General features: G+C 44.0%; 2 protein-coding genes and 1 long non-coding RNA gene across 6 annotated transcripts in view; 1 reads left to right on the forward strand and 2 right to left on the reverse strand.

The window, feature by feature from the left end:
- Positions 1 to 58: 58 nt before the first annotated feature.
- Positions 59 to 13,277, forward strand: LOC131482329 (uncharacterized). Its single transcript, XR_009246902.1, has 3 exons — positions 59 to 320; positions 12,287 to 12,590; positions 13,153 to 13,277. It is a non-coding gene; the product is annotated as an uncharacterized LOC131482329 (long non-coding RNA).
- RSKR (ribosomal protein S6 kinase related) lies at positions 5,365 to 10,247 on the reverse strand. The gene is made up of 12 exons (XM_004594014.2): positions 10,010 to 10,247; positions 9,021 to 9,263; positions 8,861 to 8,944; positions 8,680 to 8,748; positions 8,239 to 8,308; positions 7,924 to 8,028; positions 7,705 to 7,745; positions 7,149 to 7,176; positions 6,954 to 7,043; positions 6,785 to 6,873; positions 6,574 to 6,684; positions 5,365 to 6,171 (listed from the first exon to the last, which is right to left on the reverse strand). Exons 1-12 carry the CDS (start codon positions 10,115 to 10,117, stop codon positions 5,950 to 5,952), a joined length of 1,260 nt encoding a protein of 419 aa, XP_004594071.2. The 5' UTR covers positions 10,118 to 10,247; the 3' UTR covers positions 5,365 to 5,949.
- The window catches only part of BLTP2 (bridge-like lipid transfer protein family member 2), a 31,202-nt gene continuing 15,109 nt past the window's right edge, over positions 10,352 to 26,444 (reverse strand). For 2 of the 4 annotated variants that reach the window (XM_058675575.1, XM_058675573.1), the window contains exons 24-39: positions 25,879 to 26,173; positions 21,562 to 21,719; positions 21,095 to 21,298; positions 18,303 to 18,402; positions 17,887 to 18,069; positions 16,213 to 16,334; positions 15,337 to 15,492; positions 15,130 to 15,251; positions 14,124 to 14,304; positions 13,445 to 13,531; positions 13,133 to 13,243; positions 12,863 to 12,998; positions 12,301 to 12,431; positions 12,019 to 12,120; positions 11,593 to 11,727; positions 10,352 to 11,188 (exon numbers count right to left, since the gene is read on the reverse strand). In XM_058675575.1, the coding sequence (XP_058531558.1) occupies positions 11,006 to 11,188; positions 11,593 to 11,727; positions 12,019 to 12,120; positions 12,301 to 12,431; positions 12,863 to 12,998; positions 13,133 to 13,243; positions 13,445 to 13,531; positions 14,124 to 14,304; positions 15,130 to 15,251; positions 15,337 to 15,492; positions 16,213 to 16,334; positions 17,887 to 18,069; positions 18,303 to 18,402; positions 21,095 to 21,298; positions 21,562 to 21,719; positions 25,879 to 26,173 (2,406 nt within the window). In that variant the 3' untranslated portion in view covers positions 10,352 to 11,005. Of the gene's footprint in view, positions 11,189 to 11,592; positions 11,728 to 12,018; positions 12,121 to 12,205; positions 12,432 to 12,862; positions 12,999 to 13,132; positions 13,244 to 13,440; positions 13,532 to 14,123; positions 14,305 to 15,129; positions 15,252 to 15,336; positions 15,493 to 16,212; positions 16,335 to 17,886; positions 18,070 to 18,302; positions 18,403 to 21,094; positions 21,299 to 21,561; positions 21,720 to 25,878; positions 26,174 to 26,444 lie in introns of those variants that run through there. The other 2 variants (XM_058675574.1, XR_009246901.1) reach the window with 2 other exon arrangements.

The raw sequence follows: 26,444 nt of genomic DNA on the forward strand, positions 1-26,444 counted from the left end.
TGGGCGGGATCTATTCAGCCACGCCCCTCACGCTGGCCCCGCCCACGACGGGCGCGCTCTCCTCAGCGACGCTGCCTTGGATGGCGGCTTCGCACGGCAGGCCCGGTATCTCTGAGGCCGGTTCTCCCCAGAGGGGACCTGACAGGGAGCTGGAAAGTCCAGGAGTCCGTTCTTCCCGCTGCCCGTGAGCCGCCCTCACACCCTGTCAGAAAAGTTGTGTCTAAAGCCTGGCCTTAGAAAGTCTGTCAGGTCTTCCTTCGGAGCCTCTCGCCTTTAATCTCCACAGGAAAAAGCGGGTTAGGGAGACTCAGACGGGAAAGGTGAGTGGTTGATATTTCGTGAGGTTTGGTCGGTCCCCCAGTTCTCAGTGTAGGCCGCATTGCCAACTTAATGGCCTTTTACTAGAGCTAACCGTAGGGCTTGCAACAAGTCCACCGTTAAAGGGAGCTAAACGTGTGCCTGTATGGTGCCTGCCGCTTTCTGTGGATGCCCACTCACTAGCCCCATTAATTTCCGCTGTCTCTTGCGACCTCTCCAAGTTGGAAATCTCCACTGTAAACTATGGAAAAGCAGGGGCCCCGAGACCATCAGTGGGAACTGTTTGTCCCTTGGACGCCTCGACACCGGATTTACACTTTGGAAGGTCAGGACCCTGCGCAGAAGCAGTCCCAAAGGGAGAAGCCATATAGAATCCGTTAGGAACTGCAAGACCCTCGTGAGATAGGCCCTTCTAGAACTGAGCAGTTGAGGACCTTAGCCACTAGCCACATGTGGTGTTAAGCACCCCAGAACTTGCTAATGCAAACTAGGGATTCTCTAGGTGTAAAATTTCTGTTGGGTTTTGAAGCTTTATATGAAAGGGGGAAAAAAGGCAAAATGTTCCTTTAAAATTGTTCTTGGGCAGGTGCCTGCCCCAGCTGCTCCATTTCGATCCAGCTCCCTGCTTGGGAAAGCAGTAGAGGATGGGCCAAAGCCTTATGACCCTGCACCCACATGGGAGACCCCAAAGAAGCTCCTGGCTCCAGATTCACTCAACTTGCTATTGTTGCCATTTGGGGAGTGAACCAGCAGATGGAAGACCTTTCTCTGTCTCTTTTCGCAGTAAATCTGCCTTCCCAATAAAAATAAAATCTTTTCAAAAAAAGAGAAAAATTCAGTCAGCACGGTGGCGTAGCAAGATATTCCTCTGCCATGGTCCCATATGGGTGCCAGTTCATGACTTAACTATTCCACTTCCCATCCAGCTCCCTGCTTGTGGCCTGGAAAGCAGCGGAGGATGGCCTAAAGCCTTGAGACCCTGCACCAGTGTGGGGGACCCAGAAGAGTTCCTGGCTGCTAGCTCCAGATCAGCTTGGCTTCGGCTGTTGCGGCCACTTGGGGAGTCAATCAGCGGAAAGTCTTCCTCTCTGTCTCCTCCTCTCTATATATCTGACTTTCCAATAAAAAAATAAAGTAAATCTTAAAAAAAATATGTATTTATTAAATGCTGCTGGTCCTTAACAATTATTATTATTACTTGAAAGAGTTAGAGAGAGGAATAGAACTTCCATCTGCTTGTTCACTTCACAAATGCCAAATGTTCATAACAGCCAAAGCTAGGCTGGCCAGAAGCTGTGGGCCAGGAATCTCCTCTGCATTTCTCAGACTTGAGCCATCCTCTGCTATTTTCCCAGGCCATACCTGGGAAGCTGGATCAGAAGAGCAGCAGCTAGGACTTGAACTGGCACCCATATAGGATGCTGACCAAGATTAAGCAGTTCCCTCCCTCCCTCCCCCTTTCATTTTTCACTTGTGTACTCTATCTCTCCCAGGTTATTTTCTCTCATGTTCTTTCTCTGGGAAGAAGAAAAAAATTATGAAATCCCTAAAAAAAAAAAAATGAGGTTTCTTAAATTTATGCATTTTTGTCCAGTCATTTGTAAAAACCCTTCCAAATCAGCTGATAGAGCCTTTCCAATAAAAATAAATAAATCTTAAAAAAAAAAAAAAAAAAGCTGAATTGCAAGTGGAGTAATGGAGCCAGTCCGGTGGTACAGTATGCTGGTCTTCCCAAGACATAGGCACATAGGCAGTCTATATGGGTGCCAGTTCAACTCCCAGCTGCTCCAGTTGATAGCAAGATTGGTTCCTTTTTTTTTTTTTTAAAGATTTATTTATTTTTCTTGGGAAGGCAGATATACAGAGAGAAGGAGAGACAGAGAGGAAGATCTTCCGTCCGATGATTTACTCCCCAAGTGAGCCGCAACAGCCGGTGCTGTGCCGGTCCGAAGCCGGGAACCTGGAACCTCTTCCAGGTCTCCCACACGGGTGCAGGCTTCCAAAGCTTTGGGCCATCCTCCACTGTTTTCCCAGGCCACAAGCAGGGAGCTGGATGGGAAGTGAAGCTGCCGGCATTAGAACCCGCGCCCATATGGGATCCTGGCGCATTCAAGGCGAGGACTTCAGCTGCTCGGCCACGCCGCCGGGCCCTATGATTACATTTTTAAAAAAATACTTGAGAATAACCTTTTTTATTGTATATATATTTAACTTGTTTAATTGGAAAGTCAGATATACAGAAAGGAGGAGAGACAAGAGAGGAAGAGTTTCCATCCATTAATTAACTCCCCAAGTGGCCGCAACAGCCAGAGCTGAGCCTTTTCTGGGTCTCCCATGCAGGTGCAGGGTCCCAAGGCTTTGGGCCATCCTCCACTGCTTTCCCAGGCCACAAGCAGGGAGCTGGATGGGAAACGGGGCCGCCAGGACATGAATCAGCACCCATATGGGATCCCAGCGCATGCAATGCAAGGACTTTAGCCTCTAGGCTACTGCACCAGGCCCTTTGATTTTCATTTTTTTTTTTTTTTAAGATTTATTTAAGCTTTTATTGGAAAGGCAGATATACAGAGAGGAGAGACAGAGAGGAAGATCTTCCATCCGATGATTCACTTCCCAAGTGACCGAAACAGCTGGAGCTGAGCCAATCCGAAGCCAGGAGCCATGAGCTCTTCCAGGTCTCCCACGCAGGTGCAGGGTCCCAAGGCTTTGGGCCATCCTTGACTGCTTTTCCAGGCTACAGGCAGTGAGCTGGATGGGAGCAGGGCCGCTGGGGTTAGAACCAGCGATCATATGGGATCCCGGAGCGTGCAAGGCGAGGATTTTAACCACTACGCTATCATGCCATACCCTTTTTATTTTTATTTTTAAACGCCCCTCTCCAAATACATTCTAAGATACAGGGAGTTAGGACTTCAATCTTAAGAAATTTGTGGGAGCACTTGAAGTACTTGACTCCTGGCTTTGGCCTGGCTCAGCCCTGGCCATGAAGGCCCTCTGAGGAGTTAGCCAGCAGATAGAAGATCCATGTTTCCCCCTAATTCTGACTTCCAAGTAAGTAAATAAATTGTTTTAAAAAAAACTGTGTGTGCAGGAAGAACACAATTGACACAATTCAGCCCATCAAAAGGGTTAATAATTCCGTGAATGTGACTGATTTATTTTTTTAAAAAAGCTTTGACAGTATTTCTACATTGAAGACATTATTTGAAGCAACCAAGGAATTGAGATTACATATTACATTTACAATATAAAAATAACTTACATTAGAGGTTAAAACAATGAGCTACAAAGACTTTTCTAGAAGAATAAAAGGATTAGTATTGACTAATCTCTAGTTTTTACTTATATACAGTAAAATATCCATGTTTACATGTGTATTTGGTTTCTTTAATGTAGTGAAAAATCAAAGCATAGGGATAAAATATCATTTCAGAGTGTATATTAGCAAATGCTTTGTGTATTTCAGGGTAATAAGTGACAGGTATTATATACATAGGTAAGTGATTCTGAATGGAGAAAATCTTTTTCAAAATTTACTTTACGAAACTTGGTCCTATGAAAAAAAACCCCTCATGACATTAACATTGAGCCATGCACACAGGATAGTAAAAGCCTCTCTGCATGTGCCCTTTGAAAAAACATCACAGAAACCTGAACCCCATTTTCACAATTATCCACCTGTGGTTGTATACCCCTGATTTTATACCACAAGAAAACAATAATCCAGAAAACTTGAAATGCCTTATTTAAAGACATTGAAATAACTGTTGGATCCAGGCACCAATTCTAAATTCTAATCTAATGTTTTCTATTATTTTGGAAATCATCAATTCCTATGTTTAGTATTCAGGCTTTTTATCCAGTGTGCAATTCTGGTTACAACTTACCAAAAATAATAATAACAAAGTATGTAAAGAGAAACCCATGAGATGAAATAATTAAGAATACATTCTATTTATTTAGATCCCAATCTTATTACAAAAAGATGTACAAAGATATTGATAACATAGTAATCTAAAAAAGATTAAAATTTAAAAATGAGAAGAAGGAAAATAAAGACAGGGAGCTAGAACCAAAAACATGACTAGCATACAAATTAAATACTTGCTAGAGATAGACCATGGGTCAGGTACTAAGTGGTCTAGCATTAATAAAGAGTAAACCTCGGGCTCGGCAGCGTGGCCTAGTGGCTAAGGTCCTTGCCTTGATCCCATATGGCTGCTGGTTCTGATCCCGGCAGCTCCACTTCCTCTCTATCTCTCCTCCTCTCAGTATATCTGACTTTGTAATAAAAATAAAATAAATCTTTAAAAAAAAAAAAAAAGAGTAAACCTCAATCAGTTGAATATTTAAATTCCTTAAAGTAAAAAATCAAACAGCAATTAAGGAAAAGCACAACTAGGCCCAAAGAAAACTCCCATGTATCCTTCAATATTATGAACACAGCCTTTTAGAGTAGCCACAGCAATTAAGTCTCATAGATTTTGATAGATTGCCAAAATACAAACTAGGTAAAGCAACTCTGAAGAGGTTAGCAAAATGTTAGCTAGCTATAGGGTAAAAAAAACCTACCATAAAAATTATCCCCCTAAACTTCAGAACACAAATGAAGCTTTTGAGAAGTTAAAGACATTAAAAAGAAATAATAAGTAAAAAGAAAGAAAACATGAAAGTCATGTAACCTAGAAATGTATACAAATTCAAGGTCCAAAGGATTTTTCTTACAAGAGAAATGCTTCTTGAGCTATATCTGTAACTTTCAATCTCGGGGTTCATGTACTCTGAATTACTTGTCCATTAGAAACTGAATCCTGTGTCTTTCAAGGAGGTTTAGCAAAGATTTAGCTGTTCTAATTACCCCTAGAGAACATATTTATTTTATTTTATTTTATTTTTTTTTAAAGATTTATTTTATTTTTATTACGAAGTCAGATATACTGAGAGGAGGAGAGATAGAGAGGAAGTGGAGCTGCCGGGATTAGAACCAGCAGCCATATGGGATCAAGGCGAGGACCTTAGCCACTAGGCCATGCTGCCAAGCCCTAGAGAACATATTTAAACCAGCTATATTTTTCTTTTATGTTTGTTTTCTTCCTCACACTAGGCTACTGGATTCACTTTCTAATTCTTAAAAATTATACTGATTAAAGACTGGTCTAGGGCTCCAAGATCACAATTTTTAGTGCAAATTTAGAGGTTAAAAATGTGAGCTTTTGAGATCTTTGGAAAATATTCTTATTGTTTCCAGTCAGCCAATTAACGCATAAATAGCATCTTGGGACCCATTGTTACTACTGCCCAAGAAAGGAAACATGGCAGAGACATAAGGAGAAGGAAAAATAGAAGCCAATTTCAGCTGCTTGAGGATAAGAGCAAGAAGTAAAGCCAAGGAAGAGGTTTCCACCCTCATCTGACAAGCGAACTGAGAGATGTGCTGTGTGTTGGGGAAAGGCTAGGACCAGTTGTGGCTACTAACAGCCGAATGACTTAGATCTGGCTCCAACACTTTGAATAAAATGGTAAGGGGTTACAAAATAAAAAACTCGATTTTCAAAGTGGTTGTACAATGAAGAAGATCCTCAGGTTCTCAGCTGGCCCCAATCTAGCAGCAGTCCAAGCATGAGTGAAGGGTCAAGCAAGGATGAGGTTTGCCAGGAAGGATTCCAGATCGCAGTCAAAGTCCTTGAAGGGCATGAACTCCAATGGATTAGGTTGTGTAGCTTGTGTTTCCATGACAAAGTCTGCTGGTTGCTTCTGTAGGAGCTCTGGGTCAAATGCCACACCCCGAAAGAAAGGGTGGGTCTGGAACTGATGTAGATAACGTAGCCGGTGGAGGGGATTCTGGCATAAGAGCTGAAGGAAAGTAGAGCATGAAGGATGAGGGACTGAGGTAGTAGCGAAACAGAGAAGGTGGAAAGACATTCATGGAGCAGGGGTCTGGGGGAGTTAGAAAGAACCCTGCAGAGTGAGAGATTTGAAAAAGAGGGAGAAATAAAGGATAATTTGGGGCAAAGGTAGGAATAAAGCTACTGTATTTGTGCATTTTCAGGTGGCTGTTCTGGATGGGAAGGAGATTTAGGGGATCAGAAACTTTGGAATCAATTCTGAAGAACTAGCTAGAGGTCAGGTGTTTACATGGTTAATTGGAGTTTGTCTAAAAAAATCAATCGTTGGAACTGGGAGTATCACTTCAAAGGGAAGGGAAGGAGAGAGTGAATGGTCTGGTACTCAAGAAAAGGCAGTCCTTACTCTTACCTCATGAAGTAGAAGTGAGAGCTCCTGGTTAAGAGACACTGGGATCTCAGAGTCACAGTGGGTCACATTTGCCAACATGGCCACATGATCTCTCTCTGCAGCCACTGGGAACTGAGTTAAGAGGCAGGAATAAGAATAAAGCAAGATTGCTTATGGTCTTTATTCCCACTCACAGGGCAAAGCTGCTTTCTTTGCACAACACTGTTCTCACCTTTCCAGTTGCCAGGGAGAAAAGCAAGACACCCAGAGACCACCAATCAGCAGCATGGTTGTAAGGCCCTCCACTCAGGACCTCTGGTGCTACAGATTTGAAAGATACTTGTCACTGATGTCCGCTGGCTATCTTACCCATTGCTTACCCACCAGCTTTAGTCTCTCACCCATGTACTGAAGAGTACCACAGATGGTATAAGCTCGGGCTCCACGGGGTAGATGGCGGGACAGACCAAAGTCTGTTAGTTTCAGATGGCCTATGAAAAAAGGCAAAAGCACCACTCCATTCTACCTCTCACTGGCCATGATTTATTGCCAAACCAAGGTACCTCTTACAGTGGGGTTGTGAAACAAAGACTTACCTCGTTCATCCAGAAGGATATTCTCCATCTGAAAAGACACGGCTGAGAAGTTATTCATCTTATTTTCAACCTTTTCATCAAGTATAACCCCACCTGAAGAAGATGCCCTACTCAGCATTCAAATCTTTTTTAAGATTTATTTATTTTTATTGGAAAGGTACGTCAGATTTACACAGAAACAGAGAGATCTTCCATCTGCTGGATCACTCCCCACGTGGCTACAACATCCAAAGCTGAGATGATCCAAAGTCAGGAGCCAAGAGCTTCTTCTGGGTCTCCTACGTGGCTGCAAGGTCACAAAGCTTTGGGCTAGCCCCCATTGCTTTTCCAGGCCATAGCAGGGACCTGGATGGGAAGTGGAGCAAGTGGGACACAAACCAGCACCCAGTGCTTGCAAAGTGAGCATTGAGAACCACTGAGCTGTACTTAAAGAGTCTGTGCTCAAATGTCTGGCACCCATGGGGACCCCAAGGTTAGATGTTCTCAGATCTCAACATGCTTTCATGGACCCAACTTCTGAGGGTTCTCCTCAAAGGGAAATAACACTTAAATCTACCTTCACATCTCGGTGGATGATGCCCAAGTCATGGAGATAGCCTGTGGATGACAGTAAGCATGCAGTGATCTGAGCTATCCTGTCCTTGCTGATTTTCGTGGCAGGCCCTACTCCATCCCTATCCTGATCTGCTGATTTTCAAAGTTAATATCAATTTTGTTTATCTCATCCCCTGCAACTTGCCTCTCCCTCCCCATTTCCTTTACCCATTTCACTTACACAGCACTAGGACCAGCTCAGCAGCAAACAGACGGATGGAAGGCTCAGGAAAGCACCCAACAGCTGACCACAGGGAGTACAGATCTGTGCTGTAGTAGCTACACACTGCAAAGCACCAGAAATGTAGGTATTGTTTTGGAGGCTTCTTTCCTGGGCTCCTTCACTATCTAATGCCACCTGCTGTTCCCTCTCTCTTTAGGACAGAGAAGTGCTATGAGAAAGGGAATACAACAGGGACAGAACAAGCCCAGAGAGGTAGCCTCAGGTGGAGACAATGGCACAAGGACTTTTGGGAACAACAAGCTAGACACTCACTAATGAAGAGGTGCCGCTTTCCTTGCCAGCTGTCCCCCAAGCTGTGTATGAAAGGATGACTGATGTGTCGCTAGGGACAAAGAAAACAGGAAATTAAGGAACAAGAAGGTCACTGAGAATAAAGATGGCCCAAAAATTGGTTCTACAGAATGTGAGCTGCTGTCTCACTTGTCAATTTACAGAAACTCAATAACTGAGACTGACAGCATGGTAGTCCTACAACTACCATAAGACACATACTAGAGATTTTTCTGCCAAGAGCTAATGTTAACTGTGTTGGTAGCCTATGGCTACTTTTCCCAGGATCTAGTTTGATGTTAAACTAGGGCTGAAACAAATGGAGGGGCAAATCCAGGGAAAGAAGCTAATCTGAGCAAGAAAAGGTGTTTTCCCCACCTACAATTTAGTTCTATCCACCATGCTTTCCAGAACTCTGCATACCTGGATACTGATCTCCTCTTTACACTGCCTCAAGGTGTTCCTCTGCAGGACTTTTACCTTGGGCACCACCTGTAAAAGATGAGTAATGACTTACAGAGAACAGTGTATTGAATTATTTATGCCTTTAAATTTATCTGGAATAAGAGTGGAAACAGGGAGTCGAGCATAATATGGAGAATACCTTCAGTGCAAATACACACTTCTGGGCACAATCTAGCACCTTCAGGACAGTTCCAAAGGAGCCTTTGGCTACAAGGCCTAAAATCTGTAGAAAAAGAATGGCAGTTGAGACTGGTGGTTTCTAGATTTCTCCCAGACCCCTCAGGACTCCGTTGACCTACCTTCAGATGCTGCTGCCCCCTAATGGGCCTCAAAGGAAATTCCGGTAAAAAGAGGTTGATGAACTGAGGCACAGGCCATTCAGACAGAGGCTTCTCTAGCAGTGGGGCTGGCCCTAGGGACTTTGGTTGCAGGCACTGATGCTCCCGTAGTTCCCACAGCTCTTCCAGACCTGATCTGATGGGACCCATTTCTGACCAGAGGCTCTTCCAGCCTCGGCTCCAGGGGCCCTGGATGTTGCCACCCTGACAAGAACCAAAGAAGCCACTCTATAAACTTTCTGTCCCTGAAGCACTGCAGTTTCTGCCCAACTTGGCAGGTACTCTTTCTTGTTCTCTCAAGCCTCAGTTGTAAAACTCAATGCTTTGGGGCCCGGCGGTGTGGCCTAGTGGCTAAAGTCCTCGCCTTGAAAGCCCCAGGATCCCATATGGGCGCCGGTTCTAATCCTGGCAGCTCCACTTCCCATCCAGCTCCCTGCTTGTGGCCTGGGAAAGCAGTTGAGGACAGCCCAATGCACTGGGACACTGCACCCGTGTGGGAGACCTGGAAGAGGTTCCAGGTTCCCGGCTTCGGATCGGCACAGCACCGGCCCGTTGCGGCTCACTTGGGGAGTGAATCATCCGACGGAAGATCTTCCTCTCTGTCTCTCCTCCTCTGTGTATATCTGGCTGTAATAAAATGAATAAATCTTTAAAAAAAAAAAAAACAACTAAACTCAATGCTTTGTATGAGGAACTAGATATCCTAGATACAACTGAAATCATCTAGGGAAACAACTGTTGGTTTCTCCATGAAACACCAGGAACATAATCTGTGCCTCACAACAAGGCTTTGCTTTTTCATATAACAAGCAATGCTTTCTTCACCTTACAGCCTCCCCACCCCACCCCCACAGTGGGTATCGCTGACATGCTCCTAACCACATCCCAGGCTTCAGGCCAATGCCTCCTTCACCTCTCGTCAACAGGCTGCCAGAGCCCCCACAGCCTACCTTGCGAGCAGCCACACGGGTGTGTTGCCCCTGCCGACAGCTTACTGCTCCCATCCTAGTCTCTGCCTCCTCTCCTTCTGTTAAATCTGTCCCAGTTATGTAAGCCATTCCTCCCCCTGACGTGCATTACACATAAGCCCTGCCTCTTGTAATGTGCCAAGACCCGTCAGAATGAGGCCAATGGCACACTGTAGCTAGGAAGAATCTGTGATACAGTGTCAGCACAGAGGATGAGGCCATCCTTGTTAAAGTGGCAGCTGTAAGATATTTTGGTTTGATGGGGAGGTAAGAACACAAGTTGAACACATACACTCAACACACATGCACAAAAAGCCAGCATCAAATTTAAAATATTTTTTTTCTTTTGATCACTTTTTGCCATTCTCCATCCAGGATACACCCCAGGGTAAGGGACCCATGGCCAGCCCTAGCTCTGATGACCATCTTCCCAAATGAGCTTATCACACAGACTGGGGAAAAGCTGATTCCTCCCAAAACAGTAACACCTTTTATTCAAGGCAGTGGAGTGAGAGACAGAGGATCAGCCTCTTTCCCTCAGCTTCCTGGCACAGAGGGAGAGCAGTTACACTTACAAATATATATGTGTGTGTGTGTATATATATATATTTATATATGTCTTTATATAAAAATTTATCATACTTGATCATGACTATAACCCCACCCTTTCAGTTGACCCCCAAGGCCCATTTTCTGGGTCTTGCTCTCCTGTTGCCTCTGTGGCCCTGGGCCTGATTGGCATGGGATGGAACTCAACATTATTATCCACCACGTCCCATAGGGAACAGGCCAGCTGCTGAAGAGCAGTGTCCCTCTCCACTGTTTCCTCTGTGGGCTCCTGACCCAAACAAATCCTGAGGGATAAAGCAAAGCCCCTCCAAACAAATCCTGAAAGATGAAGAGAAGCCCCTCCCACCCCACAGTCTGTGCAGCCTGAGCCAGAGTCAGATCCTGAACTGTAGCCACTCGGTCAACAGATCACTTGCGCCTGCTGAAGATGGACTTCTTGCCAGGGTTCTTGTTGCCCACACTTAAACCAATGAGGAGCCGGGCTTTCTCCTCCTCTTCCTGCTGTTGCATGTTCAGGTCTGATTTAGCTTCTAGCTTTCCCCGGGCCTCAGACCCTGTTGCAGGCTTCAGCCTTAGCTTCTCTTTGATTACCTGGCAAATTAAGAGAGTAGAAGGAAAGATAAATATTAGTGGGACATGCAAAATAAATCAAAATAAAGCTAACAAAGATTTATTAAACTTACATGCAAGGCACAATTCAGATCTTAAGTCTGCTTTGTAGAAGCTTACAGTCTAAACAGAACCCAATCTAAGCTTGAAGTTCTGGAAGCCCTTCATTACCTTAAAATTAGTGGTGGTTAACATAGATAAAATATATCAATGAATATTTAATTTGATCATCTGGGTGAAATCATGAAGAAGGCATGGATAGAAATCACTTCATTCACCTGCTCTTTCCCAAGGCTATTTGTTAGTATATTTTAGAATCAACAGCTCTTGAACAGATCTGCTTGCTAGCCCCTGCTAACCAACAGCCATGAGCCCTGGCGGGATACCTGGGCGACCAGGGCTTTGCGGCTATCCCTTTTGACAGCCATGGCAAAGTCTAGCCATGTCCATGTGTTGTTATGGTATTCCAGACAAGGCAACACCAGGTTTAGGTTACCCCAATCCACGCTGTTCTTCTCACCCTGCAGGAACAAACAAACAAACAAACAAAAACAGGACAGAAAATAGGAAAAGACACATAAATTGATGTTTTGAGGCTAAGCCAATACCAGATTGTGAGTCCTACGACACCAACCTACACACATTTGATTTTATCTTACCTCAACCTAGTAGAGATTCTGAGGGAAGAGATTTAACACCCACAGCCCAGTTTCACATGAGGCCTGGCTATTTCCCCGGTCTATAATAATCTCTGAAGATCCTATCTGGTTCAATTCCCACCCTATTCTAGAAAGTGCTGAGAAGATGCAGACCTTGTAACTGACACAAAGTGGGACCTGTGGAATCTTTATGTAGATGAAAGAATTGTTCATGGCAGCTCGCTCTTTCATCTTGTCAATATCATCCATGGGGTGCTAGAAAAAAACAGCAAAGGAACATGAGCCCCTAAAACCATCAGAAAAAAATATCGGACGCTCAAGATCTTTCCTCTTCTTTTACCCCTGGAGCAGACTGAAAGGAAACACAAGAAATCCCCAGTCAGGCCAGTTTCTCAGGACTCTCCCATTTTTCTGTCATCAGGAGCATGTCAATACCTCAGGTGATTTGCGAAATGATCTTCTGACCCCAGAACTCCGAGTCAAGCCATGCGCCACACCCTTTCCAGGGCCCATCGGTACTGGATCATCTGTTGCAATCAGTTGCCGAGGCTTCACCACTGGTATGCCTATGAAAAAGCAAGGGCACGGGGTGGGCACCGTGGTGCAGCAAACTAAACTGCTGCTCGTAAGCTTGTGATGCTCGCATCTCACACTGGAGTGCCTGATCCATGTCCTGATTGTGCTTCTGATCCAGCTTCCTGCTAATGCACCCAGGAGGTTAGCAGGTAACTCAAGTGCATGAGCCCTTGCGGCCCTTGTGGGAAATTCAGATGTTGTTCTGGATTCCTGACTTTGTCCTGGCCTCGTCTTGGCAGGGGAATGAACCAGAACATGGTAGATTTTTCTCTCTGCCTTTTAAGTAAGTAAAAATCTTTGTCTCTCTTTTTTTAAAAAATAGAAAAAGTGAGCATAGAAACTCTAAGCCCTTTCCTGACCCTTCAGCTGTCTCTGTGGCTGCCACCCCATCCTTCTGATGCTCCACTTTGCGATTTCTTACCAGTAGTCACCAATTTGGATTTGTCCTCTTCATCACCAACTTCATCATCTTCCACATTTCGACCAGGAAAGAAAAAGCCCATCATTCTGTGGAAGAACTGGTGGGTCAGTTGAATGGTGAGAGGCACCACATTCACCTAAAGGACAAAATGTTTAAGAAGGAATTAAATCCAAACGCTATCCCTCCATTTCCTACCCCTACAATGACATAATACACAGCTAGTTTTTGCTACCCTTTTTTTCTTGGACTCACAAGGAACCGTTTACTAACCTCAAAATGTTCTTTCACAGAGATACCCCCAACTGGTGGGCGGACTTTGCTGAAGAGGCGAAGGGCTAGCTGTCGCCCAGATTGGCAGGAGCTCTGGGGCCGCAGAACTACCTGTACAGTAAAGTTAACAACAGTCCAACACAATGGCCTCACTCCCACAAATCTTTTGCAGAATGAGAGGACCTATCATGCTAAGTTGGTAAGCTTTAGTCATTTCACATCATCCCATTATTTCCCTTAGTGGGTTTATACGGAAATGCCCTCTGCTAAGAATCATGTGAATGAGCTGGAAATAGGGAAGTTAAGACTTGCCTTGTATACAGCATTAGGGAGGAGGTTGTTCATAGTGAACCAGCCTAACTCCAGGAGATGTTCTGCTGTGTCATCAGACTTATTCACCTGTAAAGACAGATTTTGCCATGGTCATTGAGATAAGCCTTTCTCAGGAACTTGCTACAGAACAGTTTGTTTTTAGGTTTTTCCATATGCCTAATAATAACTGATATCTCTTTCCATCTCATACAATCACTACAACCTCTAAACCAGTTTCTTATGGGTACTACTGGCCAGGTCACTAAATGCCAACAGTATTTGCTAGTCATTAGGACAACAAAAAAAATCTTTTCATTCATTTCCAAATGTCCCCTTGTGAGGAAAGTAATGAATAATGGCCTCTCCTTCCTATTACTAGTTAATTGCCATAAAGCTCAAGGTCAGAATTATAACATTTCTATTTCAAAATGGGCTTAAAGATTCCTCTAGGCCACACTTCTAGTAACAGATAATCTTACTCAAAGAGAGACACATTAGATTAAATGCATCTATACTGGCATTTAATATTACAAACCAAAGTGCCTTAGAGTTCTACTCATGTTCCTAAGTATCATAGTTAATATTCATACAATGATTAGCCCACTTTTGCATATCTTTTTCTATTTCCTGAGAAAGATCAATACAACTGCCTCTCAGTGTGACTTTATATCCAAGATACCTTGCTATACAGGAACCTTTGCAGCTCCAGTTCAGCAATCCCCAGCTGTCCATCTTCCTCTGTCAGGCGCCACCGTGCCTGAGCAAAGTAAAACTCAGTGCGACGGACCACACTCACATCTTCTTGTTGCTTTCTCAACTCCATCTTGTTGGCTCTTTGTAGCTGGAAATCCTTAAAACACCTGTAAGTGAATTGGAGAGCCACAGGCAGTTTTTTAAAAAAAAAGGAGCATTCAGGCTAGGAGTAGAATGCACTAGAATGATGCAAAACTCTAGAGATGAACCTAATCTTGCACAGCTAGACCCTAAAATTTTTTCCCCCACTGGGTTTATATCTCAACCACGGGAGCACAAATTCTAGCTTTCCAAATCCCAGCTTACACCTTTATAGCTCTTCCTCTATCTTTTGAATCTGATGATTCCATCGATAATTTTGTTCCTTACTGATTAATTTCTAGATATTCGCAGTTCAGGTGCACAATATGAAGGTCACAAAAATGGTATTTCACAACCATTCAATTATCTTTATAGTACAGACTTTCCTAGGAAGTTCTCTAATGAGGATCCCAAGGAAGGACTCTGAATTTCTTAGGCCAAGTTAAATGACGATTCATTTACCTATTTCAAAGACATGGGAATAGAGAGATAAATAGAGGTCTCTCACCCATTGGTTCACTCCCCTAATGTTCACAAAAACCAGGATTGAGCCATGCCAAAGCTAGCAGCCAGGAACTCTATCCACGTCTCTCATGTGGGTGGCAGGGATTCTACCTGAGCCATCATGTTCTACTACCTATCATGGTGCCAAACAGCAGGAGTTAAAATTGAGAGCAGAGCTGGGGCTCAAACTAGGCACTCTGTAATCCTGACCATTATGCCAAATACCCACCCCCCTGCTGTACCTTTTATAATGTACACAACACCCAAAGACTGTCAGAATATGGTGAGCAGGGAAATCGCCTCCAGCGAGGGCAGTAGAAACGGGCAGGGGAAGAATGCTGGAGTACCTGATAAGGATATTCAGCTCTTCACTTTCTAGCTGCAGGTTGGTCTTCTCCTGGTCTAGTTGCAACTGAAGCTTTTGGTTCAGGTCAAGCAGGTTCTCATTCTTGCTGTCATCCTGCAAAGACTAGGAAACCAGGGTAAGATAAATTAAGAGGAGCTCTTCCTCGTCTGAAGAGACCTCCTGTCCTCAGATCACCTGGGGTGACTACCTTCATGACAGAATACATCTGCTTCTCCAGCTGCCGTATCTGGGCCACGTGCTGCCGCACAGCCTCCTGCAGGTGCAATATGCTGCTGCGCTGCTCCTCAGGATTGCTAGAAATCTCAAGCTGGAATCTAACCCGCTGTTTCTTTTCACTGTGCTCCTACAGGAATGCAAACGAAAATGATACTTTTTAAAAAGATTTATTTATTTTTATTAGAAAGTCAGATTTAATGAGACAGGAAAGACAGAAAGATCTTCTGTCCACTGGTCCACTCCCCAAGTGGTCGTAACAGTTGGAGCTGAGTCGATCCAAAGCCAGGAGCCAGGAGCTTCCTCTGGGTCTCCTACAAGGGTACAGGGTCCCAAAACCCTGGGCTGTCCTCAAGCAGGGAGCTGGAAGGAAAGCGGAGCAGCTAAGACACAAAACGATGCCCACATGGGATCCCAACATGTGCAAGGCTAGGACTTCAGCCACTAGGCTACAGAGTGGGGCCCTATGAACAAGATTCTTAACTAACAAGTCTTGTGGTAAAGTGAAACACAGAACGGAACAAGAAATGGGAATCAATAAGAATGAGGGATGGATCAATGCAGATTTGGCAATGTGGATATCACAATAAATCAGGGGCATGGAGGCCAAAGTGGGGAGCAGTTTCTGTTTTCAGCAGTATGGAGAAGTGACCAGGAAGAATGATCACACTTGCTTTGAGGACGCTCAGGCCTTCCTTTCCTAGATAAGTGAAATTTCTATTGCTGGGCTAACAAGAGGCCTACTAAACACAGGTGGTTTGGTTTGGTTTTTTTAAAAACAGTTTTTTTAAGATGTGAATATACAGCACAAGGTCAGCTAAATAGCAACTTATTAAGGGTTCATACTCACCTTCCGCTTGGGTTCTACATGAAGTAGCAAGTTGTTGACAATGTCTAGAACCATGGCATACTGAGCTGGGTTGGTAGAGATTTCTAGCTCATGATGAATCAGAGTAAAGGTATCCACAGCCCCTAGGTAAATATTAGCAGATAAATAAGAAGATTAAGTCTCCCCAAACTTCTATTCTGTTAATTCACATTGAAAACCATCCCTAGGCCCTGCGCATTGGCTCAGTAGCTAAAGCCTTGCAAGCACTAGGATCCCATGAGCGCCAGTTGCTGTTAGGTGCTCCACTTCCCATCCAGCTCCCTGCCTGTGACCTGGGAAAGCAGTAGAGGATGGCCCAAAGACTTGGGACCCTGCACACATTTGGGAGACCTTGAGGAAGCTCCTGGCTCCTGGCTTCTGCCTCCAAACTGGCTTAGCTCTTGCCGTTGTGGCCATTTGAGGAACGAACTAGTGAATATCTTTCTCTATCTCTCCGTATCTCTATAAATATGATTTGCCTTTCCAATGAAAATAAATCCTTTTTTAAAAAAAACTATTTATTTATTTATTTTGTTGAAAAGTCAGATGTACAGAGAGAAGGAGAGACAGAGAGGAAGATCTTCATTCTTCTGGTTCATTCCCTAAGTGGCTACAACAGCCACAACTGAGCTAATCCAAAGTCAGGAGCCAGGAACTTCTTCTGGGTCTGCCAGGCAGGTGCAGGGTCCCAAGGCTTTGGGTCGTCCTCGACTGCTTTCCCAGGCCACAAGCAGGGAGCTGGATGGGAAATGGAGCAGCCAGGATATGAACCAGCGCCCATATGGGATCCTGGCACATGCAAAGCGAGCAGTCTAGCCATTAGGCAACTGCACCAGGCCCTAAAATAAAGAAATCTTTAAAGAGAAAACCATCTCTGTTATCTCACCCCACAGAAAGACAGTAAAACTCATAGATAGAAATGTTTGCTAATTTCAGACTCATAAATAATACTTATTCATCCCAGGTTCCTCCAAGAGTATAAATTGTTCTCTCACACAGTGTGTATAAATGTAGAGCAAAGTAAAATGTTACTGCCAGTACATAATGGGACTTTTAATAATTATACTGTTAGGGCTGCTACTGCAGCATCCCTTGCCACCTGTGATGCCAGCATCTGATGTGGGAAATGATTCATGGCCTAGTTGCTCCAATTTAAATACTAATTTTTTGAAAGGCATATTTACAAAAAGGAGCAGGCAGAGAAGGAAAGATATTCCAACTGTTGGTTCATTCCGCAAATGGCTAGAGCTGAACTGATCCAAAGCCAAGATCCAGGAGCCTCTTCCATGTCTCCCATGTGAACGCAGGGTCCCAAGGACAAGAAATGGAGCAGCCAGGACACAAACCAACACCCATAGGGGATGCCAGTGCTTTGAAGATGGAGGATGATCCTGTTAGCCACGGCACCGGCCCCAGTCATTCTGCTTTTGACCTAGCTCCCTGGTAATGACCCAGGAAAATTAGCAGAGGATAGGCCAAGTGCTTGTGCCCAGGGTCCTATGTGAGAGACTTGGTGAAGCTCTTGTCCTGGCCCAGCAGTGGCCACAGCCAGGACATGAACCTGAACCCATATTGGATTCCAGCACTTGAGAGATGAGGATTTAGGCACTGAGCCATTGCGCAGGGCCCGCTAAAAATCTTTCAAGCCTTGAATACCTTCCTGCTTCTTTAGGAGATCTTCCTTTTCCTGGTTCTCATGGACCTCCGGTGGCTTAATCTGAGTTGCTAGCTCAGGGTCAATGTCATGGCTGTAACTAATATAGTACATTCGACAATTGCAACGTGAGATGATCCGTTGAACTTGTTGGGCCTGCTGTGCTTCAGCTGGCTGATTCCAATCTGGGAAGAGGGGAAAAACAGATAAGAGAAAGACATTCTCAGTAAAGGCATTGTGAGAGACTTCCAGCTATGTGTGATACCTGGGGAATTATAGAAACAGTGCTTTCAAGCTGGCATAGCACAAAATGGTCCTGCTCTGGTACAGGTAGATGTTTTGCGATGGAAAGAAAAGGAAGCCCCCTTGGAATAAACATTTGCTCCCAACCATACAGCAGGGAAGAAAGACTACTGACCTGTGGTTGTGGTAACCATGCCTCCCACTGCCTGCCCACTCTCCATCAGCTCCTGCACAGAGTCCAGACTACGCTGCCGGTGTTCCTTGATATTCTTCACCTAAAGGCACAGATGCAGGCACCTTTAGCTCCTGTGGAAACAGTGGCTTTCCTGGCCAGGGGTCTCAGAGCTCCATGTTTCAAGGGCAGTCAGATACTGATGACACCTTCGTCAACAAGGAGCCATGCATATAATGGTGGTCTCCTAATGATGTCACAGCCATTCTAGTTTATGAAAGAACATCTTGTGATGTTTACACAGTGAGCTATTTCTCAGAACACATCCTTTAGTATGCAACACATGACTGTACTGACACTATCATCAGGAGCTACATCATGAAAAAATTTTTAATGAAAAAAAAAAGGCATATCTGCTACAAGCAGAGGCCCAGAAAATGTCAAGGGTCTCCTGACAGCTTATCCTGCCCACCATAAGGAGCGGACACCCTCTGTTCCTACCTCTGAAGACAGCTGGTAGAGGGCACTGCCTGCTGAGTCACTGCTGTTATACGAATCTCATGTTACTGACAACCTGGCCTTTATTTGGCTCAACATCTAATCTAAATACTAATTACCTCATACATAATTGCACTTGAGGTTGCCTGGATTAAGTCCTAATGTCCTTGATATAAAAAAAATTACCAGCCAGGGAACAGTGGGGAAGGGATCAGTCTTATCATTATTGCATGAAATGGCAAATGAAATTGTCATTTTGGTTCTTGAAGAATAACAAAAAGGAAAGATAGAATCTTCTATCCACTGGGTCAACCCTCAAATGGCTACAACAACCCTAGGTTTGGTCCAGGTCAAACCCCAAAACTCCATTCTGGTCTCCCCACAAGGATCCCGTGCACTCGGTCCATCTGTCTTCCAAAACACATCAGCAGGGAGACAGAATAGAAGTAGAGATTTCAAACCAGCACCCTACTATGGGATGCCAGTGTCAGAAGTGGAGGCTTAAACCACTACACCAGAATTCCTGCCCTGCCCCCAGGCTTGCTCGTTATCAGAAGCAGCTAGATCCCTAACTTACATTGTGCCATGTCAACCACAATGCAGGCATCTATTACCTATTAAAAATATGGGCCTGGCACGATAGCCTAGTGGCTAAAGTCCTTGCCTTGCACATGGTGGGATCCCATATGGGCACTGGTTCTAATCCCGGCAGCTCTGCTTCCCATCCAGCTCCCTGCTTTTGGCCTGGGAAAGCAGTCAAGGATGGCCCAAAGCCTTGGGACCCTGCACCCACGTGGGAGACCAGAAAAAGGCTCCAGGTCCCTGGCTTCGGATCAGTGCAGCTCCAGCTGTTGCAGTCACTTGGGGAGTGAATCATTGGACGGAAGATCTTCCTCTCTCTCTCTCCTCCTCTCTATATCTGACTTTCCAATAAAAATAAAATCTTTAAGAAATATATTTTTTTAAAAAAATGACAACACAGTATTGGTTATATATAACAATTAGGCCCTACAAATTAGAACAAGTATATCAGATCCTAGAAATTATAATATCAATTCAGTTTTACCAAGAAACAAAAAACTCACAACCTTGCAATTAATAACAAGCTCCTCTCCTAGTCCCTGCCAGCTACTCACAAACACATCAATAAGTTATCTTTCTAAACACACATACCCAAACATGCTGATTAAAACAAAAAAATAAACCTACTTTCCATCTGAATAAAGCATTATACTTGTCAAAGTCCCTTTTCATTTTTCATTTTTTATATAAAGGTGACTTGCCCAAGGAGGTCATCATGGTTGTCACTGGAAATCACTTAACTCCTAAATAAAGTTTTTAATTCAACCTTAGTGCTTTGTTGAAATAACCAACTAATCGTCTTTATAAAAGAGGTCAGAGAAAGTGCAGAGACCTGATGCAGATATTTGTCGTAGTAGATAAGGCACCCCCCATCCCACAGTGGGGTACAGGAGGGGTACAATAACTACAGGTGCCAGCTTCCTTCTAATGTCATTATAGAAGGCAGTGGTAATGGCTCACATAACTGGGTTCCTGCCATTCACATGGGAGACATGGCTGAGTTCCAAGCTCTCAGCTTTGGTCCCAGCCCAGCCCTAACCATTGTAGTTATTTGAGGTTTGTCATGGCGTAGCAAGTGAAATTCCTGCTTGCAACTCTGGCATACAGGGACTGATTCAAGTCCCAGCTGCTCCAATTCAAATCCAGCTTCCTGCAAATGCCTTGGGAAAAACAGCTGCAGATGGTCCCAAGTACTTGGGTCCCTACTACACATGTGGGAGACAGACTTCTGGTTTCAACCTGGCTCGGTCATGGCTGTTGCAGCTGAGAAGTGAACTAGTACATAGAAATCTCTGATTCTCCCTCTGTCTTTGTAACTCAAACAAACAAACCTGAAATAAATAAATAAATAAATAAATAAATAAATAAATAAATAAATAATAATAATAATAATAAAGCTTACTAGCTTACTAACAGGGATCAGCAGCTTCAAATGTAAAAAAATCCCCTACCCATTTTTTTCTAGTGGTAGGAAATCAGTTTCTTTCGCAATGAAATAGAATATCATGAAATTAAACAAAACAAACAACAACAACAAAAACAAACAATACCACTATGGACATACAGAGACTACCCATTCACAGTATTATTGGCCTCATTATTTTGCTAAGCTGGCTAGGGGTAACAGACGCTATCAAGAATCTTTTAGCTATTTAGTGCAAGAGAGTAACTGCAGAAAATGACATTAAGAGGCCTTCCCAGCCCCAAGGACTAACCTCTAACCAGAGCTGTCGGCCATCCTGTTCAGGACTGGTTTCAGTGGTGGCAAAATACTGCATGCCATCCAACAGGCAAGTCCAAGAGGTCTTTTGCTTGAGTGTGTCACCATACCAGGCTGGATGGTGCTGGCACTGTAGCAGCTGGGCTTTGGCAGCTGATACAATGACACAGCCTTCTGTCTCTGCTCCTCGAAGAACCATCTATACCAGATACAGAGGCAGAATTAAACCACCAAGGAAGATAAGAAGGTGAATATAATATATACCAACTACTGCATTTGGATCTAATTCTGGCTTACTCAGTGAACTTTACTGGTTTTTAGATACAGAAATGATTATTTGTGCTACCTACAGAAAAAAGAAATTTAGGAGCTCTATCTGTACTTAACTAGAGGTGGGAGGATATGAACAATATGGTTATCATCTAGTTCAGTGTTGGGAATGTTCTGGTAAAGAAAAGATACCTGGCAGTTGACCAGCTCAATAAGGCAGTTGCGGTTGTAGATGTCATCTGTCTGGCAGGCAGCAATGCCACACAACTGCTCACTCATACCTGACTCCTCTTCTGTGAAGACTACAAACCTGTCTGTCTCTTCAATCAGCTTCTGCAACATGTAAGCACCTGGTAGATAAGTAAGAAATGGGGAAAAGTCACAATGTCAAAGGCAAAGAGAATACATACCAGGCGAAACTGGCCTTCCCTTCATTCCTCTGGCTAGAGACTGGATTGAATTCATACAGCCTAACTGGGAACTCGAGCCCAACCCAACCCATTCCAACCCACCCCTCAATGCAAATTAAAGGCTGTCAATTAATTTCTCCCTCAATTTTAATAAAAATAAGAGTTTCCAACAGAAACCGAAAAGTTAAGCAAGTGGTGGTATTTAAAATTCTTTCTCCCATTATTTTCTCTTGCATTTCAATTACTTTCTGTACTTACTTGTGACCACTCCTTTCTAGTTGAGTTTACTCCTTTGTCATCAGGGTCACAGCATTTGCTTAGCTTTGCTGCTTCCTCTGATTATTTTCTAGACCCTCTTCTTCCTTTTTCCACGTCTTAGTGATTAAGCATCTCCTAAGAGCCATTCTTATTCCCTTCTCATTCTTAATGGTTTTGTCTGTTTACACAGTATTGCAGGTAAGACTTTTGGTCTGCAGAAAGAAAATAGCTGGCCTGTGTTCAAGATCTTGTATCTACTACTTCTCTGTGATTTTGGATAGCTTGCTTTAACCCCTTTGTGCCTGTTTCCTTGTCTTTAAAGTAACAAGAATTGCCGGCTCAGCGCAGTAGCCTAGTGGCTAAAGTCCTCGCCTTGAACGCACCAGGATCCCATTTGGGCGCCGGTTCTATTCCCGGGAGCTCCACTTCCCATCCAGCTCCCTGCCTGTGGCCTGGGAAAGCAGTAGAGGATGGTCCAAAACCTTGGGCCCCTGCACCCACATAGGAGACCTGGAGGAAGTTCCTGGCTCCTGGCTCGGGATTGGCAAAGCACCTGTCGTTGCGGTCACTTGGGGAGTGAACCATCGGATGGAAGATCTTCCTCTCTGTCTCTCCTCCTCCGTCTACATCTGACTTTTTAATAAAAATAAATAAATCCTTAAAAAACAAACAAAAAGTAATAGGAATTTTGATATAAGTATTTGGAAGAATCGACTTAAAAAAAAAAAAAAAAACAACAACAACTTTGCAGTACCTGCCACACAGGAAGCAGCTGTTCTTAAATCAGCATTGACTCTTGACTATATGATGAAATTCCCAAACTGCTACCATTAGCCTACAGCTTTTCGACCCCAAACTCCTGCTGTCAGGCTACACAACCTCCTAATGCTACAAGCTCAGTACACCCAACTTTAACTTTATACTTCTTTGAATCTGTTTGGCCACTGGCTCTCCAAATTTTTATATCACTATTATCATGATACCAATCACAGGGTTCAAATCCTACTTTCTCTGTTTTAAGATTTATTTATTCATTTAAAAGGCAGAGTTACAGAGACACAGAGATCTTCTATTTACCAGTTACTTTTCAGATGGCCAGGCTAAAGCAGGAGCTTCTTCTGGGTCTCTCACCTGAGTGCAGGAGCCCAAGCACTCTCCCCAGTCTCTGCTGTCCTCCCAGGCACACCAGCAGGGAGCTGGATCAGAAGTGGAACAGCCAAGACTTGAACTCACACCCATTTGGAATGCCAGCATCACAGATGGCAGTTTTAGCTGCTATACCATAGCGCCAGCATTTATTTTCTCTTTTTAAAACTCCTTCTAACCAATGGTCACATCTGGATGCACTCTACTGTCTATAATCATAATCTGTATCTCCATGCCTCTGACTAGCTCCAGCCCTCACTGCCTCCTATTCAGACACAGTAATTTTCCTAATTTGTCTCCCCACTTCTACTTTCATTCTCTCCAGTCCTCCTACACACCACTGCCAAATTTATCTCCCCGAAAGTAAAACTCTAATGATGATACAAGTCCTATTAAAAAACCTTCAGTAGAGGCCACTGTTAACCGAGCACTGCCTGAAACCAGCATCCCACATGAGCCCAGGTCTGCGTACTGACTGCTACATTTCTTCTCTTTTCTTCTCTTTTTTTTTTTTTTAAAGCAAAGATTTTTTTTTTTTTTTTTTATTACAAAGTCAGATATACTGAGAGGAGGAGAGACAGAGAGGAAGTGGAGCTGCCAGGATTAGAACCAGCGGCCATATGGGATCAAGGCGAGGAACTTAGCCACCAGGCCATGCTGCCAAGCCCTGACTGCTACATTTCTGATACAACTCCCTGCTAATAATATGTCTGGGAAAGGAGAATATGGCCCAGGGACCTGGGTCCCTGCCACTCACATGGAAGACCAGAAGGAAATTCCAGGCTTTTGGGAGAAAAAAACAGTGGAATATCTTCTTCTGTCTCTCCCTCTGTGTAACTCGTGCCTTTCAAATGAATAAAAAACAAAGCAAAACAAAAACCCCTGAGTAGTTCTATCATCATCTGCTGACTCAAAAGCACAAATGCCTTCGCCCTGGATGAAAAGCTAGTGCTGCCCGATCTTCATCATCCCTTTGCAGCCTGAGCTCTCTCTGTTCCCCTTAATCTATCAGCCAAGTCCGAACCTGCTCTCCTTTGAGCATATGGAACTTTTCCAATTCCACTCCCACTCAGCTATTTCCTGGAGCTAGGCTGCCCTCCCAGTTTCCTCAAGTTCAAACCATACGAAGCCTTCCTGGCCCAGTTCAAATGCTACATCCTCACAAAGCCTTCCCTGTTTGTACTCCATCCTTCACCCGTCAGGAGAAAGTCCTGCATCATCTGTCTGCTGACATGTGTCACTTTTCATCATGTTCTCAAACTCACCATACCTGCCCTCCTTGGCACTATTCATTTCCTCTCCCCAAAATGCCCTCTCCTTTGTCCTTCCCTGTTGAAATCTTGCTCATCTTTTAAGACTCATCTCAATTGCCATCACCTCTGTGACTTTTTTTTCAGACCCTCCCATACTAATTTAAATACTTTCTTTTGTGGTTTTTCATGGTACTCTACACTTGATCTTAGCCAAAAAGGCAAAAACTGATTTTCATAGTACTCTAGAACATCTTAAAACATTCATTTTTTTTAAGATTTACTTATTTATTTTCATTGGAAAGTAAGATATACAGAGAGGAGGAGAGACACAGAGATCTTCCGTCTATAGATTCACTCCCCAAGTGACTGCAACAGCCAGAGTTTAGCTGAGTAGAAGCCAGGAGCCTGGAGCCTCTTCTGGGTCTCCAATGCAGGTTCAGGGTCCCAAGCCTTGGGCCGTCCTTGACTGCTTTCCCAGGCCACAAGTAGGCAGCTGGATGGGAAGCGGGGCTGCCGGGACACAAACCAGCACCCATATGGGATCCCGGCATATTCAAAGCGAGGACTTTAGCTGCTACGCCACCATGCCGGGAACATTCATTCATTTTCACAATAAAATTCCAATTTACATGGATCATCCTAATGAGTTTGAGTTTCCCTTCACTTCTAGGTTCCTAGTTTCTCTGGCATTGTCTGACATATTAAAATCTTCAATAGGTCGCAGTGCGGTGGCCTAGCAGCTAAAGTCATCGCTTTGAATACGCCGGGATCCCAAATAGGTGCTGGTTTGTGTTCCGGTAGCCCCACTTCCCATCCAGCAACTTGCTTGTGGCCTGGGAAAGCAATTGAGGACGGCCCAAAGCCTTAGGACCCTGCATCAGCATGGGAGACCCAGAAGAAGCTCCAAGTTCCTGGCTTCGGATTGGCTCAGATCCGGCCACTGTGGTTATTTGGGGAGTGAATCACTGAACGAAAGATATTCCTCTCTGTCTCTCCTCCTCTCTGTATATCTGACTTTCCAATTAAAAAAAAAAATTATGTATAGATGAATTAATGATTTAGCAAACGAATGAACAAACCTTAGCTCATCCAGAGATGATAAATTCAGTATGTCTTATATTCTATAACCCTTACTGAACCCAGGGCAGTGTTTTGTGCCTATTAAGCATTCACTAAAACCACAGAACAATCCTCTAATCCTCTGCTTCTTTCTCTTATTTTGTTTGGTCTCATCATTACTTCTGATCCTCTTCTAATCACAGGACCAGATTCTTTAATGTTCTTCAACATCTTGCTTCTCCTAAGAGCTAACATGGAAAAAGTTAAGTTTTCATCTCTACATACAGACAGAATTGGCCCTGATTCAGTCCTTCCCAAACTTCCATCTAAGCCTATGTCTGTGCCATATCCCAAAACCCACAGTCTCAATTGTCCCAGCTTACCTCCTGATGACCCCTTGTCAGGCCGCCCACTGAAGCCAGGCGTGTTGACATGAGGCGCAGCTGGGACACTAGTGGAACCTCCCCGCTTTGGCTTTTTGGCTGATATGTGGGGATCAATCTTTAACCCCTTCAAGGCCTCAGTAGAGAGATTACGCTTCAGCACAGCTGCCTTTTTGTAGCCATCATATAACCCAAAGGCAATGTCCCGATTGGTGGTTGTCCAGGAAATCCGTAAATCTACCAAGTACAGCTGGTGTGTGTGAAAGGCAGGATCACCATCTCGAGTAGAAAGCTCCTAAGAAACAGGAAAAGAACCTCAGGCTTGTATGGAAATTCCTATCAGTGGACTGAACTGCAAATACAGAGAACATGCTTGCTGAAAAAAGAAACCTATCTGGAGAAGACAGGAAGACAGTCTTAGCCTATACAGCATATCACATTCTAATTATATGCACTGTGTTTTAAATGAGTAAAAATTTCAGTTTCCCTAATTGAGGAAGATAAGCTAGCCCAAATAAAGTACTCAAAAAAAAAAAAAAAAAAAGGCTTTTACTTTATTTCCTTAA

This window comes from Ochotona princeps, chromosome 17 (genome assembly GCF_030435755.1).
Source record: "Ochotona princeps isolate mOchPri1 chromosome 17, mOchPri1.hap1, whole genome shotgun sequence".
NCBI lineage: Eukaryota > Metazoa > Chordata > Mammalia > Lagomorpha > Ochotonidae > Ochotona > Ochotona princeps.